Genomic DNA, 15,425 nt, shown 5'->3' on the forward strand with positions numbered 1-15,425 from the left:
GAGGCACCTACATTTGTTGAGGAATTTGGGAACTCCATGGTGGGAGTTTGCTTTTTTTTTTTTTTTTTTTTAATACCTCCTCCTGCTTGTGGCAAGCTCTGAAAAGGCAGTTCGGTGTTGGTGACAACGAAAGCGCCACCCAGGAGAAGTACTCTGTGTGACTGTCGTCAGCCACATCCACGACCTGTCCAGCCCGTGCTGTAGGTCAGACGCTTCCAGTTGCCTTCGCGGAGATGGGAGAAAGCTCCCGCCTTCCTTGGCACCACCGCTAACCTCTCCTCTCCTCTCCGCAGCTCTCCCTGAAATGCCGAGCTCCCGAAGTGTCCCAGTACATCTACCAGGCCTACGATGCCATCTTGAAAAACTAACGGGAGATCAGCCTGTGCCTCACCCTGCGGAAGGAGGAGGGAGAAAGGGGTCCCCGGATCCTCCTTCGCCACTGGCACGGGGAAAAGCACTCTTAACTGGAAGCAGCTGTATTTCATGTGTAGGATTTCAGTCAAAGGCACTGATTAAACAAGGTAGCAATTAGTATCCACGTGCTAATGATGATAGGGAACAAACCCCTTTGATATTTTTAGCGTCCATGGAGTTTGTAACCACTGCTTCGACTACTCCCCCGTCCCCCTCGCCCCTCACTCGTTGTCCGTTCTTGTGGGCTTCTCCATTTTGTGCCAATGTTCAGTGTTTTCTAAATGGCTTTAGGCGTAGTAACGATTTTGTAAAATACCGCTCATTGGAAAGAAAAAAAAAAAAAAAACCAAAAAAAAAAACAACAAGCAAAAACCACACGTCGGCTCATTAAAACAAGGCAAAAGTGTCGAAAACATAACACTGCACTTTATTTTATATTTTTATACATTTTTTTTGAGTTTTTCTATTGTAATTGGCTTAAAGGGAAGGCGATTCCAAGGAAGTATTGGGAGCCCTGCAGGGACGTCGGGCTCTAGCAGGGTGAGCGCAGCCTCGGGGAACTAGGAACAGAGCCATCAGTTCGGTCCGTGGAGGCGGATGGAGCCCTAAAGAGGGGTTTTTTATTACACTTGTGCTGGCAGACTCAGCTCTGCTTTTGATGGCGTGTTTTCACTCCAACCATCTCCCTGGCTCATTAGCTGCTGATTTGAGAAGCAAGGCTGCTTTTGTGTGGGGAGGAGCTGCAGACCTAGATTGATAATGGGACAACGGTGGATGAAAATGAAGGAAACAAGCCCGCTCTTAGAGCCAAAGGCTCTTCCCAGAGCTCCAGGTATGGTCTCTGCATCCTCACCCACCCGCAGCGCTGCTTCTTCTTGTTCTTTCTGTGCCTGCTACGGCCAAACTGCCTTCTCGGCCATCCCCTGAGCTGTGCCACCTTCACCCAGCGCTGCGCTAACCCCAGCAATCCCCGAGGCTCGCAGTGGTAAATCCCGACGGGACAGTGCCGCTTCCCCGCCGGGGCTGCAGGCATGAGCCCTGCCCCTACGGCGAGGGGCCGCTGCTGGCAGTGTCCCGGGGTGCTGCGGGGAGCGGAGCGTCTCTCCCTGTTCCCATGCTGTCCCCCAAAACCCGGGCTGGGCTGTGATGGGAGATGGTTTGGGCTTGGCGGTGTTTGCACCCTGCCTGCCTGGGGGGGGCTTCGGGTCCCGGCTGGGCTGAGCGCCGAGCAGACTGCGGAAGCGTTTCTGCCATTTGCAGCTTGGCTCTGTGTGCCCAGAGGCACTCGGTAACAAGGGCCAGTCGCGTTCCTGCTCTCGCCCCATGGCCCGGCCCCGCTTTTCCGACCTGTCCTTAGGGCCAGGACTGCTTCCCTTTCCAGTCCACGGCTGTGGACTCGCCACATTGCAACCACTAAGTGCTGCAGCGACAGCAGTGAAAGCAAAGCCTCTTGCATGTCCTTGCTCCATCCATAGCTTGTCCTGCTTCACCCAAGCCGCTAACCAGAGCGGCTTTGCCCTCCCAAGCATGCTTTGACGCCATCTCCTCCCCAGCGAGCAAAGCTCTTACGCCTAGCAACCCCCATGTTGTCCTTTTAGATGCCACATTCAAAGTCAATAAATGTTTTACGGTGGGAGGTGGTTCATCAGGGCTTTGGCGCTGTCTGCAACCCAGAAGCCCGTGCTGGGAAAAGGTCACAATGCCCTGGAAGAGGCTCCAGCAGGGCCTGCCAGGGAGCTGCGGGACCCCGAGGAAGGTGGGGTCCCCTGTGTAGGAACCCCCTTTCCCCTGGCTGGGGAAAAAGGGGGGCAGAGCTGGAGCAATCCAGCCCTTGAGCCCTGCCAATGTGTGCTGGGAGGTGATTTGCTCCAAGCGCTGGGGGGGGCACTGCAAAAATCATTACGAGAGCAATTAAGGAAGCACCAGCGGCGCTGAGTGCAATGCTGTGTCGGGGCAGGGAGGAGGTGGTAGAGGGTCAGGAATAAACATCAGCCCTTCTCTGCTAAACAGCTGGTGTGGCTTCGATGCGAGGCGGCGGGGGGGGGTGGGATGCTGAGCACCCCCTTCTCTTACCAAATTTCTTCCCAGCTCTTTGGGCACGTGGGTGTCTCTGCGCTGCAGGGCAGAGCCTGGCCTCGCTCGCTGGCCTTTCCCCCTCCTCTCCCGCCGCGCCGCTCCTTCGAGTGTTGGCCGCGTAGTTGTGTTGCTCTTCAGGCTTTACCTGCCGTCCGTGTCAATAAATGCATTTCCACCACGCTCTGGCTGCGTGTGGCTCTGTGGGGCTGGGGAGAGGATCCGATTCCCCGGCTTTTAGCCTCGTCCCCCGGGAGCAAGCAAGGCTGAAGGCCTGGATTTGGTGGGAAGGAGGCAGTTTGCTCGCAGGGAGCTTTTTATCCCCTTTTCGCCAGCCACTTTTCTACAGCAGAGACCCTCCCCAAAATAGGGGGCTTGCACAGTGAAGAGGTGGCAAGCATCCTCGGTCCTCTGTCTCCGCCTGCCGCTCCATTCTCATCTCAAAGGGCAGCGGGAAAAGGCCCCTGGCTTGCCCGGGGCACCACCACCTCGGCACGGACAGCTGCTGATGAGTAGCGGGAGGAAGGTGGATGTACCCGTTTAGCCCTTTCTGGGCCCCAGGTGGGCTTTGTGGGACACGACCTGCTTTCCCTGCGAGGAAACGATAAAATGGTGTGAGTCAGTGATGCGTTCACGTTGCCCTGGACCAGTGCTGGGATCTTCCAGAGGGCTTTGCCCTGGCTGGTCCTGTCTTGGGCGGGATGGGCTGGGCTGCAAAACCTCGGTGGCAGGCCAGAGCCGAGCTGGGGCAGCCCCAAACTCAGCCCTCAAAGTGGCCAGAAACGCGACAACACCAGCAGCAGGTTTGGGAGGTGATGATCTCCAGCGGAGCAACTCCTTCCCGTGCCCCTGCCCAGCCTTGGCTTGGTGGCACGTGGAGATTAGGAAACTTCCACCCTCTGAGGACCTGAGGTGGCAGGTCCCACAGCAGCCTGCGGTGCCCTGCGCAGGGATGTTCTTGTGCTAGAAGCTGGGGTGTGTGTCTAGTAGCAGTGGTGACAGGCTGGTTTGGGGTCACTGATGCTGCTGTTTTGTCCCTTCATGCATCCCGGATGGGATGGGATGGGATGGGATGGGATGGTCGTTCCCGTGGTGGGTCTGCTCCTGCCGTGGTGCTGGGGCTGAGCCTGGGGCAGCATTTGTCCCAGCAGGAGCAAAAGCTGCTGCAGGATGCTCAGGGCTCGGCCGTGTCAGACGCTGTCCTTTTCCTATCCCATGGCAAAGGGAAAGGTTTCTCCCTCCCCATTCTGCCAGGGGCTCCTTGGGGAGAAGTTGGTCTTTCCTGCTGCTCTGGATTTGCAGCACACTGGTGCCCCGTAAACGGGGACACGCCAACCCCAGGCCATGCTGTACCTTACAAACTGGGTTTGCTTCATTAGCATCGTTGGCCTCTAGTGCCGGGAGCTCGGGGGACACAGGTGATGCTCCCGGGGGTGGGAGCTGCCACGAGGGTGGATGGTCCCCACAGCCTTCCTCCTTCCCGACACCCACGCTGTGGGCAGGGACCCCCTGGGCTGCTCCTTGCTGCCCTGGCTGGAGATGGGGCAGCCCCGGGGTGCTGGGTGGGCTCCCCAAAATCCCCGCTGCTCCTGCCGGCCTCGCACGCATCCTGCTCCACGCCAGCGTGTGCGCTAAGGGCCAGCAACGGGTGGCAGCGGGTCCCCGAGCCCACGACGCAGCACGGGGAGAGGCAGGGACTCGCCCAAGGATTTTGGAGGCTGTGGTGGAGGTGGGGGCGGACCGCGGCCCCCCGAGCCGTCAGCTCTGCCTGCGCCCCGCTGCCGCCCGCATGCCAGGACACGGGCGCTCTTTGACGGATGATTTTCGGTTCGTGTCAGTCGCCTGTCGCTGAGGCTGGGATAAGCCTCCCAGCCAGTGGGAACGTGCCAGGATCCAGCCCCGCTCCCCTCCCCCCTCCCTCGTATATTAAATTTCACAAATAAAACTGCAAGCGAAGAGCATCTCGGAGGGAAATGCTAAAAATAGCCCCGAGGCTGGAGCCTGAATTGTGCAGGCGAGTTCATGTGCAGCCGCGATCCCTGCCCTCTCCCAGAAAGATTTCAGGGCTCGGGGCTGCTTTATGGCGATGGGGGGAAGGGGAGCAGCGTCTGGGGCTGGTGATAACCCCCGGGGACACCTAAATATTTCCCTAGCTGCGAGCATCAGGCAGCTCTGCGGGAAAATAAGTCCCAAATCTCTGACAGCCTGGGTGTAGCGTGAGATGGAAAAGGGGCTCCGACTCCCTTCGCCAGGTGCTGATCTCAGCCCCAGCCTTGGGGCAGTGGCACAAAGGCTGTCCCGCATTTCGCTCCCCCAGGAGCTGTGGGGCTTGTCTGCCATCCCGTTTTCCCCCCAGGAAGGATATGGCAACGTGTTTCCATTTGTACCCCCCTCCTCACCCCGGAGAGGAGCCGCCGGAGACGCTGCTTTTCCCAGCCAAAGGTGCCGACGAGGCTGCGGGGAGCCCAGCCATGCTGTGGCCAGTGTTTGGGCTCAGCAAAGCCTTTATGATCACCGCCAGCCCCACGGGGACACCTCGGTGCTCGCTGGTGTCACGGTGAGCTGGAGCGGGGTTCGGGGTCTGCTTCGAGGAGCAGAGAGGCACAGGGAGTCCATCAGCAGCGTGTCACGGGGGCCTGGACCACGCTCCCTGGAGGTGCGACCGGTATCTTCCTCGCCATCCAGCACGCAGGTAAATGCTCGGTGTGGGGTGTCCCAAAAACCACAGGTGCTGCAACAGACACGTCCCTTCCTCGGTGGGGCCTGGCACCACCCCGAACTGCGAGCATCCCCCGGTGACAGCGGGCACAGAGAAACCCCCAGCCCTGCCAGCTGGGCCAGGGGCTCACACAGCGAGGGGGTGAAGGGATGTGCCCAAGAGCACACCGAGCAGCAGTGTCGGAGGAGGGAATGTGTCTCTGGGGGGGTCCTACCCTGCTCCCCCAAATGGGTCTGGCCCCAGGGGGCTCCCACAGGGTGGGCATGAGTGTACAGATGCTGCTGGGCGCCGGGGAGGGAAGGGGTGACGGTGTTGCACCCAGCACACTGCAGGGAGGATCTTTTCCCATCAGCACCTCCCCAGAGCCCCGGGAAAAGCCGGGGTCTCTCCTGGCTTCCTGCTACTCGGTCTTGGCATTCCCTGCCTCCTTTCCCAGGCGCTGCTTCTTTCCCTGCCTGGGCACTGCCTGCGTCCTTCCCCAGGCATCCCCTGCATCCCTGCTCGGCCACTGCCTGCATCCTTCCTCGGGCATTCCCTGCATCGCTCCCCGGGCACTGCCTGCATCCCTCCTCGAGCATTCCCTGCATCTCTCCCCGGGCACTGCCTGCATCCCTCCTCGAGCATTCCCTGCATCCCTCCTCGGGCATTCCCTGCACCCCCGCCTGGGCAGAGCCTCCTTCCCTCCCCGGGCACTGCCTGCATCTCTCCCCAGCCATCCCCTGCATCTTTCCCCGGGCACCTCCTGCATCCCCGCCTGGGCAGCGCCTCCTTCCCTCCCCTGGCACTGCCTGCATCATTCCCGGGCATCCCTGCCCGCATCCCTGCCCGAGCAGTGCCTGCCTCCCTCCCCAGGCACTGCCTGCCTCCCCGCCCGGGCATTCCCTGCATCCCTCCCCGGGCGCTGCCTCCATCCTCCCCCTCCCCGGGGCGCTGCCTTCCTCCCCGCCTGAGCACCGCCTGCCTGCCTCCCTCCCCGGCCGCCTCCTGTCCCCCTCCCCGTGCCCCGGCCGGGCTTTGCCACCCAGCGCCGGCCGCCGCCCCCCGCCCGGCGCCCCCCGCCGCCCCCCGGCCCCTCGGTAGCGCCGCGCCGGGCGGGGGCCGGGCCGGGCCGGGCCGGGGCTCTGCAGCGGGGCCGCCCGCCCCGCACCGGGCTCGCCGCATGGCTCCGCCGCCTGCCGGGGCGCCGCCGGCCCGGGCCGCCGCTGCAAGGTAGGGATCCCCCGCCGGGGAGCTGCGGGAGCGGGGGGAAACCGGGGGGGCAAAGTTGCCGCCGGGCAGGGCCGGCGGGGGACCGGGGTAGCGGGGCTGGGGGGGGTCCCCGGCGAAAGTTGAGCGCCGGTGCTCCCCGCTTCCCCCAAGCCGGCCTGAGGGGTGCGTGTGTCCCCCCACCCGGCACCCCCCGACCTCCCCCAGCCCCGGCACCCCCCGCGGGCCGGGGATGCTGCGCTGCCCGCCGCGGCGAGAGCATCCCCCCGGGAGGGTCGGGGCGGGATGCGGGATGCGGGATGCGGGATGCGGGATGGGGGGGTGCGCGATGCTGCCGCGGGGGTCAGGGCTCGCTCCTCCGGCTGCCCGCGGGGTGGCGAGTGCGGGTGGCGGCGGGGTGGCCAAGGTCGCGGCGGGGGCCGGGGCACCCTCCTCCCCGGGAGCGGCCCGTGAGCCTCCGCCCGGCCCTGCGACCCGCCGAGCTCGGCCTTGTGCTGAGCGCCTGACCCCCCCCCCGGGCTGCTCCCCGCTCGCCACCCCACCCTGGGGCCACCCTGGCTGCGACCCCGCTCTGCGCCTCAGTTTCCCACGGTGGCACGCTGGCGTGAGGTGCTCGTGGGGCCGGGAGCCGTCACGTTGGCCTCTGATGCTCTGGGGGGGGGAAGCCCGCTTTGTGGGGCCCGTGAGCCAGCTTTCCCCAGGCGTGGTACCTGCGTGCCAGCTCGGAGGGGGACAGGGTTTTGGGGGTGACACGGCAGGGCCCAGCCCGCTCTGCAGTTCAGGGCAGCCCCGCAGGTGCCGGGTCTCCGGCTGCGTCGCTCCATCCCCGCAGGGGAGCTGGGGTTGCTGCCGTGAGGAGGAAGGGTTTGTGGGGACAGGGTTGTCCCTGCAGCAGCGTGGCCCCTGGGACTCGGGATGACAGTGCTGGCTGCTGGAGGAGAAAGGCCCTGGCAGGGCTGGGTGCGGGGGCTCCTGCACCCCCCCCCGTTTCCCTGCATGTGGCACAGAAATGCTCCTGCTGCCGGGGCTGGAGCGAGCGGGTCCCCAAGGGCAGTCAGCACCCCTGGGGACGCTCCCGTGTCCCCCAGCCCTGGGCACAAACCTGCCCTGCTGCCCTCGGGGATGGATCAGGCCCTGCTGAAGGCCCCCTGCCCCGGTGTGAGGAGGATGAGGATGGTGAGGATGGCGTAAGCCACGGCCCAGGCCGGGAGACCGTGGGAAGCCTGGCCCCCCCCAGCACCCAGCAGCAGGGACCTCCATGGCCGAGCTCTCCTCGGGGCGAATAAACCCCCTTAAAGCAGGCAGGACGGGGTGGTTCGAACCTGCCGCTTCCTGCCAGCTCGGGGAGCGCTGCCCTGTGCTTTGGGGATGATTGTCAGGGAAAACAGGCCAGAGCATCACAAACTGGTAAAAGCATCCACACTTTGGGATAACGCACGAGCCAATTCCCAGCAATGGGATTGAGCAGAAGTGGGACTCTGCCTGTCGCCCTTGGCTGTTTCCATCGCAGCACCCAGGCAGGACCCCAGTGCCAGGGGGTGTTTGGGCTCCTCAGACTCGGCTCCCGTTTCCTCGTGCACGGATTATCACCCCGTGTCCCCTCCACACACACGGCCCTGCCCCGGGGCCCCTCTGGCTTCACCACGTGTGCCAGCGGCTTGTGGGCTCACCCCATCAGCTGGCTCGGAAATTAGCCTCCATCAAGTTAATTGCCAAACCGTTCAAAGCCTGAAATTAAACATTAAAGCTGTCGCTCACAGGCGCAGAGCAATCCCCCCGCCCTCCCCGGAAAAGGCAATTCTGGCTGTCCAAGTGGAGGGAAGATGGATTCCCTGGCTTGGGGCAGCACCGGGATGGAGCAGCCGGTGACAGTCCCTGTGGGTGCTATGGGACAAGTCCCCAGCACAGCCCGGGGCTGGGCAAACCCGGAGCTGCAGACAGTCCCTTTCCCGGAGGTTTCCTTGCTCTGGTACCAAAAGGGCTGAACGTGCCCGTGAGAACCTTCCTGGGATGAAGTTTGCCCAAATCCTTGGCTCTGCAGGGTGGGAGCCTCCGAGGGGGACCCTGGGGTCTCGCAGTGCCGAGGTCCCCACTGGGGACGTCTCCCAGCCCTGGGGGATGCTCCTCCTCCCCGCGGACGAACATAACTTTTTTCCCATGGGCTCCCGCTTGGAAAAATATTGCCTGAAGCGATAGTGGGGTCTGCCAGGGTGTCTCCGGAATCTGACCGGCTTTTCCTCGGCCTTGCAGTGACGGGCTGTCCCGGAGGGGAAATGCATCCTGAATGGGGCTGAGGCCCCCTGCACGGGAATATGCAGCCTCGGCGCCGCGGGGGCAGCAGCAGGGCAGCGGCCGGCGTGCGACGGCATGGTGGCAACGGTCAAGATCGCCGTGCTGGGAGCCCAGGGCGTGGGCAAGAGCGCCATAGTCCGGCAGTTCCTCTACAACGAGTTCAGCGAGGTCTGCGTGCCCACCACGGCCCGCCGCGTCTACCTGCCCGCCGTCGTCATGAACGGCCACGTCCACGACCTGCAGATCATGGACTTTCCCCCCATCACCGCCTTCCCCGTCAACACCCTGCAGGTAGGGGCTCGGTGGGATGGGACCCCCGCGTTTGGGGGGGTCTCCAGTGACGGCAGTTTCGCTGTATAACCCTGCGGGGTCCCAGTTCCTCCTCTTCCCAGGATGCTTCTCATTCCATGTTGGGCTTCGCTTGCTAAAAGCTGGGCGAGGGATCGCATCCTCACGGTACCGGCTGAGCGGGCCCAGGATACAGTATTTTTTAAAGCTTTTTCACCTAAAATGATGCCAAACACGGCAGGGACGGTGTCCCACTCTGAGGACCGCGGCTCCGGTGATGCCGGATCTCCCCCTCCAGCTGGGCGGTGGATCCCGGAGCACTGGGATCTGGTTCCATCGCTGCCAGAGCCGGGGCCAGCGAAGGGCTGGGGGAGCACGGCCAAAGCATTCGGGTGAAAAACAGGGGTTTCTAGAGAGGCAGACCCCGACGCACCCACTGCCCAAGCCAGGCGGAGCGGGGCTGCTCGTCCCCTCCCCGGGTGGCCGTTATTCCCCCGGCGTCACCTGGGTTTGTCCCTGGAGCCCTGAGCCCACCGGCTCCGCACCCCGCAGCACTCTCTGGTGCTTCCAAAACAGCCCCAAAAGGCAGCGTGGGGTTGGAAAGTCTTGCCATCGGTGCCGGCTGCTTCGGGGGGTTTTAATGGGGAAAAAGAGGATTTTAAGCTTGTGCCGTGGCTCCATCCCAGGGGCACAAGTTGTGTCACCCCTGCGGGGAAAGGAGCCGGAGGTGCCCAGCTGTGGCCACAGGAGGAAAATGCCACCAGCGGCATCACCTCCCTCGGGCTGGACTCTCTTACATTTTTAATCAATATAATTATATGACTCCCGTGCCCGACAGGGACAGGGTTACAGGGGCCTTGTAGTGCTCCAGGCGTCCCCTGCGCCGTCGGGCAGGAGGCGAAGTGAGCGCTCCGGGGGTGAGGAAGAGGTTTAAAAATTAATCGGCGTGTGCAGAGAACGAAAGGTCAGTGCGAGAGGCAGCCCGAAATAGCAAAGGGTAATTTATTGACACGGCAGCCGACGCTAACACACTCGATTAGCTCCCCGCCTCGCCGCGCTCAGGAGGAGGCGGCCGGTGGGAACGGATGGAGGTTTCCAGGGAAGAGGGGATGGACAGAGGGATGGCTCCAGGGGGAAAGGAGAGGACCGTGGTGGGGGATACGGCTCCGTCCGCTGGGAAGCATTGCTGGTCTTTGCTCCATGCCCGGGAGCAGCATCCTTGGAGCGATGTCCTGGGGGAGCAGCAGAGGCCGGTGGGTCCCTGATGTCCCGCTCCTGCACAGGACCAGGCATGATGCGCACTGTGACCTTCCTCCAGCCCCGAGCATCCCGGGAAACCTGCACCGTGCAGGGAAAACCGTCCCGACATCATGGCGCCGGAGCAAGCTGCACCCCAGCATGGTGAAATAGCAGCAATTTATTGATCTCCAGGTGTATCAGGACTCAGAGTAACCCGAGACGCTGCTGCTCCATCCGCCTGCAGCTCCGACACGGAGGAGCAGCACACCGTCCCTCCCCTCCGTGGATGGGCGAGGGGCTGTGTCATGCCGCTCGCTCCCAGCTCCTTCCCGCGCCGTGGTCTGCAATGGAGACCAGCCCGCACCCCAAAACTTTCCTTCTCCCAGTTTCCTTGGGTCCTAGGTCTTCCCGTTTTCCCCCATTCCGATGATAAACTCAGGAAGGGGTGGCTGACGGCGCTGAAGAGGTTTGCTCGGGGAGAAGTGGTGCCTTTCCTCCTGGGTGCATCCGTCTCCTCTCCGGTGGCACTCGGGAGGGTTTGGGTGGGCTGCCATTCCCCGGTGTCACTGCGGCCTCCGTAGCCCTGCTGGGCTGGGCTGGGGAAGTGGCTGGAAGCGGGGCAGATTCGCACTCCTATAGCACGGGGGGGAAAAAAACAACCCAACCCTGTCATTCCTGGAAACCCAAAGCTTTCCTAACCGCATGTATTTCTTACAGCTCCAAATTTTGGCTGTGGAGAGGCCACCCCCGACAGGTGAACCCTCCCGATCTCACTCTCGCAGACCCCCCTCCCGAGCAGCCACTGCTCCTCTCCCGTCCCCGTGTCCCCTCCGAAGAGCCCTGCCGTCACCTTCCCCCTCTGACCCGTGGAGCTGCTGGTCCATCACCCCCAGACCCATGGAGCCAGGGCCGGGCTGAGTCCCGCTCAACCCTCAGCATCCTCCTCACCCGCCCTGCCCAAAAACCAGGGCGCGTCACTAATTAACACACCTAATTAGCAGCTCTGGAGGCTGAAGCTTTTACATGCAGGGCAGGGGGTTGCATTCAGCCCCGTTCCCAGCTCTCCCCTGGGCTGCTGTGTATTAGGCAGGCTGTAATCCTCCCTCAAGAGAGAAACTGGGGCTGACAAATCCCGTTATCTCTCCTCTGGATTAACGAGGGGGATAAGGGATCTCCGGAGACAGGAGGGGGATGGCTGAAGGGCTGCAGGGGGCACTCAGAGCCGTCGCAGGGGTGGGTTGGGGCAGAGCAGAGGTGAGCTGGGCGCTGGGCGTCAGGGCTGGAGAGCCTGCAGACCCCTTGCTACCCGCCGGCGTAGCAGCATCCTCGGCGTGCCCGGCCCCGAATCAGCGCGGGGCATCCCCCGGGCACGGCGTCGCGGCTGAGCCGGGATTGATCCCTCTCTGCACCTTGCAGGAGTGGGCGGACGTATGTTGCAGGGGGCTCCGGAGCGTCCATGCCTACATCCTGGTCTATGACATCTGTTGCTTTGACAGCTTCGAGTACATCAAAACCATCCGCCAGCAGATCCTGGAAACGAGGTAGGGACCCCTTTGCTGCATCCCGTGGGGCTCCCAGCGGGGCGGTACAGCTCGCCCCAGTGCTCCCCTGCTCTTGGCATCAGAGCTGAGATATTAGAGATGGGGGGGAAACCCCTTTGCAGGGCTGGGAGCCCGAAAGCAAAAGCAAAACTGGACCCAAGGGCAGGAGAAGGAGCAGGACCCCAGGCAGATATTCCCTGTGGGCGAGGGCAGCCATCCCTGGGGAAGCAACTGGGCTGGCCACAAAGAGGGACAAGGGGACAGGCCAAGAGGAGGCACGTCCCTCTTGGCAAGCCAAAGCCAAGGGCCAGTTTGGGATGGGTTGTGGAGGTCCATCATCGCGCTGTGCCCCGTCCCCTTCTCTCCTCCTTCACCTCCCGTCCTCCCCAGGGTCATCGGCACTTCGGAGACGCCCATCATCATCGTGGGCAACAAGCGGGACCTGCAGCGGGGCCGGGTGATCCCGCGCTGGAACGTCTCCAACCTGGTGAAGAAGACGTGGAAGTGTGGCTACATCGAGTGCTCGGCCAAGTACAACTGGCACATCCTGCTGCTCTTCAGCGAGCTCCTGAAGAGCGTGGGCTGCGCCCGCTGCAAGCACGTCCACACCACCATCCGCTTCCAGGGCGCCCTGCGCAGGAACCGATGCACCATCATGTGAGCCCCCCCCCTGCCCTGATGGATCCCCCCCTGCCACGGCCGTGCCCGTCCTCGGGGACCGCAGCTGCCCATCCCTGGGGACCACGGCTCCCCGGCATCACGGCTCTCTGCGGGGGTGACGCCGCGGCAGGAGCTGTGCCGGAGGCACCTCGGGGTTTGCTCCCCCGCCAGCGCTGGCACCCTGCGGTGACATTTGGGGACGCTGCACCTTGGGCGGTGCTGGGCAGGGTGATGCGACGGCCATCGGTGGGTCGGAGCGGGTGTGCGGCTGCGCTGCCTGCAGGTAGCGAGGGGTGAGGGAGGACCTTGGCTAAACCCCCGAGCCCTCCCTGAGCCTCCGGCGCTCGGGGCCAAAGTCCCGGGGGGGGGTTTGTGTGTCCGCCGTGCCTGAAACGCTGCGTGGCATCGGGGGGTGGAGGAGCCACCTCGGGTGGTGGCCAGAGGTTGGCTGTTGGGTCTGTCCTCGCTGGCTCCTGCCCCGGCATTGCAGGGGCAACGCTTGCTGCTGCCTGCCATCGCCTGCCCCCCGAAAGAAAATTGCCTGGGTGCTGGTGTCCTGATGTGATGGAGGTGGCTCCATTCCCGGGGCACGGGCAGAGCCGGGAGTCCCATTTTCCTGCCGGCGGAGCTGGGGTTTGTCCCCTTGGAGGGCAGAGCAACCTTCGGCAAAGGTTACACGGGCTCCCTTTCGGCTCAGTTGGGTCAGATTTCCAGGCAGAATTTCTGGATGAAAACAAGAAAGGAGAAAAAAAAAATAAAAAAAAATAATCAAGCCCCCATCCTGCCCCTTACATCCCCCCCAGGGTGCTGGGTGCTGCTTCCCCAGGGCTCGGAGTCCCCGTTCAGCCAAGGAAGGCTTGTCCTCCCCCGCCAGCCTGTCGAACACCAAATAAATTCGGAAGCGCTCCTTGCCGGGCAGGTCACCCCTCCGCTACCTCGCGTCCCGGGCTCAGCGGGCGACGGGCTTTGCACAGCTCCCACCCAAGCCCCCGGCGTCCCCCCTGGGTGGGCAGGCGGTGTCCCCTGTGCCATCGCCCCCCGCCAGCGGTGCCACCGGGCGGGTCCGACCCGCGCCAGGCTTTCCCACGCCGTGCTCTCCTCCATGCACGCGGGCGGCGGTGCGAAGGCAGCCTCCGAAGCAATAGGGAGCTGGAGTTGCATTTCCAGTTGCATTGCTTTTTTTTTTTTTTTTTTTCTCTCTTGCACATCCCGAATAGGAGGGTGAGCCCTCCCATCTATTTTTTTTTTTTTTTTTTTTTGATTTTTCAGCTTGTTTTTACACCAGACTTGCAGCTCACCTGCACCTTGTCCTGCGGAGCGGGTGGCAAAGCGCAGCCTGCACTAGCAAAGGGCGTCAGGGCGCTGTGCCGGCGACGGGCGAGCGAGAGGCCGAGGGGGCCGTGGCTGCTCCTTCTTGGCTGTGTGAGACACGGGGAAACGCCACCCTTGCCCCCGCTGAGGCTGGCTCTGAGGCCGGTCCATCCTCTGGCCAAACCATCTCAGTGGTATCTGGTGTAACGAGGGGATGCCGGCGTTCAGCGCCGCGCGGGGCTGTGAAGCGAAGGGGGGCCAGCCCCATCTCTCCCCCCTCGGCCGGGTTTCCATCCGCCGGCAGCACCGTGCTGCTCTGGGTGACAATTTCTATTAAGGCTCGGTCCAGCCGGGCTCCGGCACGCTGCGTTTCACCGCCCCATCCCCGCCGCTGGGGCCGTGCGCTGCCCTGCAGCCCCAACGCCGGGGGCTTGGGGGGGGGTCACCCCACTCCTCCCTTCCCACCCCCAGCAGCCACTTGGGGCCCCAAACCCCATACCCCTAAAAGAAAAAAAAAAAAAAAAAAAAAAAAAAGGAGGAAAAAAGGCGCTGGGGGGACACGGTTCTGTCTCAGGTGGCTGCGAGAGCCCCGGCCGGGGAAGGGCAGTGGCACTTGTCACCATCCCTCGCCTTCACGCCACACGGCACCCCCCCACCCCGACCTCACCTCGTCAGGATTTATTAACACGTGTAAGCCCACGTTATTGGTCTCTGGCTAGCTTTATCCCTCCAAATTGTTTGAGAAGGAAATTCCTTGGTAAATGCTACTAATAAAGCATTTATAAAGTGCTCCGACGTACACATATCAACGACTAAGCCAATACATTGTTTGTTATAACCCTGTAGCCTGCAGTTTATAGCACAATTAGTTACAGGTTTTTATAGCACCTATTTAGTATTTTGAAAAAAAAAAAAAAGAAAAAAAAAGGTTATAAATACAATTGTTATATTCTATTGTACTTTATAGACAGAGAAAGTTATATTAGTAATAATAACTCCCGCCGCTTCGACAGCATTTCCCAGCTCCCGAGAAAACGAGGGCTACAAAGAGCTACTTTCCCCAGAGCCCAGGAGGGGGTAGGCGGTGGCACCAGCAGGGAAAATGGGACAGGGATGTCCGGTGTGTGGCCAGGCTGGCGGGGGCAGAGCAGGCGGGAGCACAGCAGCAGCCGCGGCCTTGCCCGCACCCTTAGTACGAAGCGTTACCGCTCGCCCGCCGCCGCCCTGGTCCTGCTAAAAACAACCTGCTTCCGAGCCTGGGAGAGGCTGAGGATGTCCCCACCGCTGTCCCCAGGGCAGTGCCGGGTTTCCGTCCCCCCCGCTCCGGTGCGTGTGGTGCCGCAGGAGGTGATGCCTGGGTTCGGTCCAGCCCCGGCAAGGATGCTTCCCTCTGCTCCTCCTCCTCCTCCTGCCCCGGTGAGCGTCCTGGTTGCCTGGACTTGGCTTTCCTTTCCCCCCCTGGACTTCTTGTCGGAGATTCCTGAGGTGTCTACACCGCCTGTAACGCCCTGCACCCCCTTCTCTGAAATCCAATTAAAAAAAATCAGGTCTGTCCCTCTTTGTTCCGTACCCGCCTCGCTGCTCTTTGCCCGTGGTGCCGGATCGCTCGCCGCCCCGCCGCCGCTCTCCCAGCCCCTCTGTGGTTCCGAGTGTGCAGGGCCGGGGGGGGGGAATTAGTTTCT

The 15,425-nt window shown here is 62.6% G+C and overlaps 2 protein-coding genes across 10 annotated transcripts in view; both read left to right on the forward strand.

Moving 5' to 3' along the window:
- Window positions 1-786, forward strand: part of AP2B1 (adaptor related protein complex 2 subunit beta 1) — a 79,301-nt gene extending 78,515 nt beyond the window's left edge. For all 7 annotated transcript variants that reach the window (XM_054208280.1, XM_054208284.1, XM_054208281.1 and 4 more), the window contains one exon: window positions 294-786. In XM_054208280.1, the coding sequence (XP_054064255.1) occupies window positions 294-368 (75 nt within the window). In that variant the 3' untranslated portion in view covers window positions 369-786. The remainder of the gene's footprint in view (window positions 1-293) is intronic.
- Window positions 787-4,372: 3,586 nt separating this feature from the next.
- Window positions 4,373-15,290, forward strand: RASL10B (RAS like family 10 member B). 3 transcript variants are annotated; one of them, XM_054208302.1, is made up of 4 exons: window positions 4,373-5,179; window positions 8,663-8,995; window positions 11,648-11,772; window positions 12,163-15,290. In XM_054208302.1, exons 2-4 carry the CDS (start codon window positions 8,780-8,782, stop codon window positions 12,431-12,433), a joined length of 612 nt encoding a protein of 203 aa, XP_054064277.1. In that variant the 5' UTR covers window positions 4,373-5,179; window positions 8,663-8,779; the 3' UTR covers window positions 12,434-15,290. The 3 variants fall into 3 exon arrangements, with proteins under 3 accessions (XP_054064277.1, XP_054064278.1, XP_054064276.1); XM_054208303.1 differs by lacking the exon at window positions 4,373-5,179 and adding an exon at window positions 6,319-6,415; XM_054208301.1 differs by lacking the exons at window positions 4,373-5,179; window positions 8,663-8,995 and having other exon boundaries at window positions 11,068-11,772.
- Window positions 15,291-15,425: the final 135 nt, after the last annotated feature.

Source organism: Rissa tridactyla, chromosome 7 (assembly GCF_028500815.1).
Source record: "Rissa tridactyla isolate bRisTri1 chromosome 7, bRisTri1.patW.cur.20221130, whole genome shotgun sequence".
NCBI classification, from domain to species: Eukaryota; Metazoa; Chordata; class Aves; order Charadriiformes; family Laridae; genus Rissa; species Rissa tridactyla.

Coding starts and splice junctions, on each gene's coding strand:
- RASL10B (XM_054208301.1), top strand. CDS start 11,423: ATGGCTGAAGGGCTGCAGGGGGCACTCAGAGCCGTCGCAGGGGTGGGT. Junction 11,773..12,162: donor CAGCAGATCCTGGAAACGAG/GTAGGGACCCCT, acceptor CGTCCTCCCCAG/GGTCATCGGCACTTCGGAGA.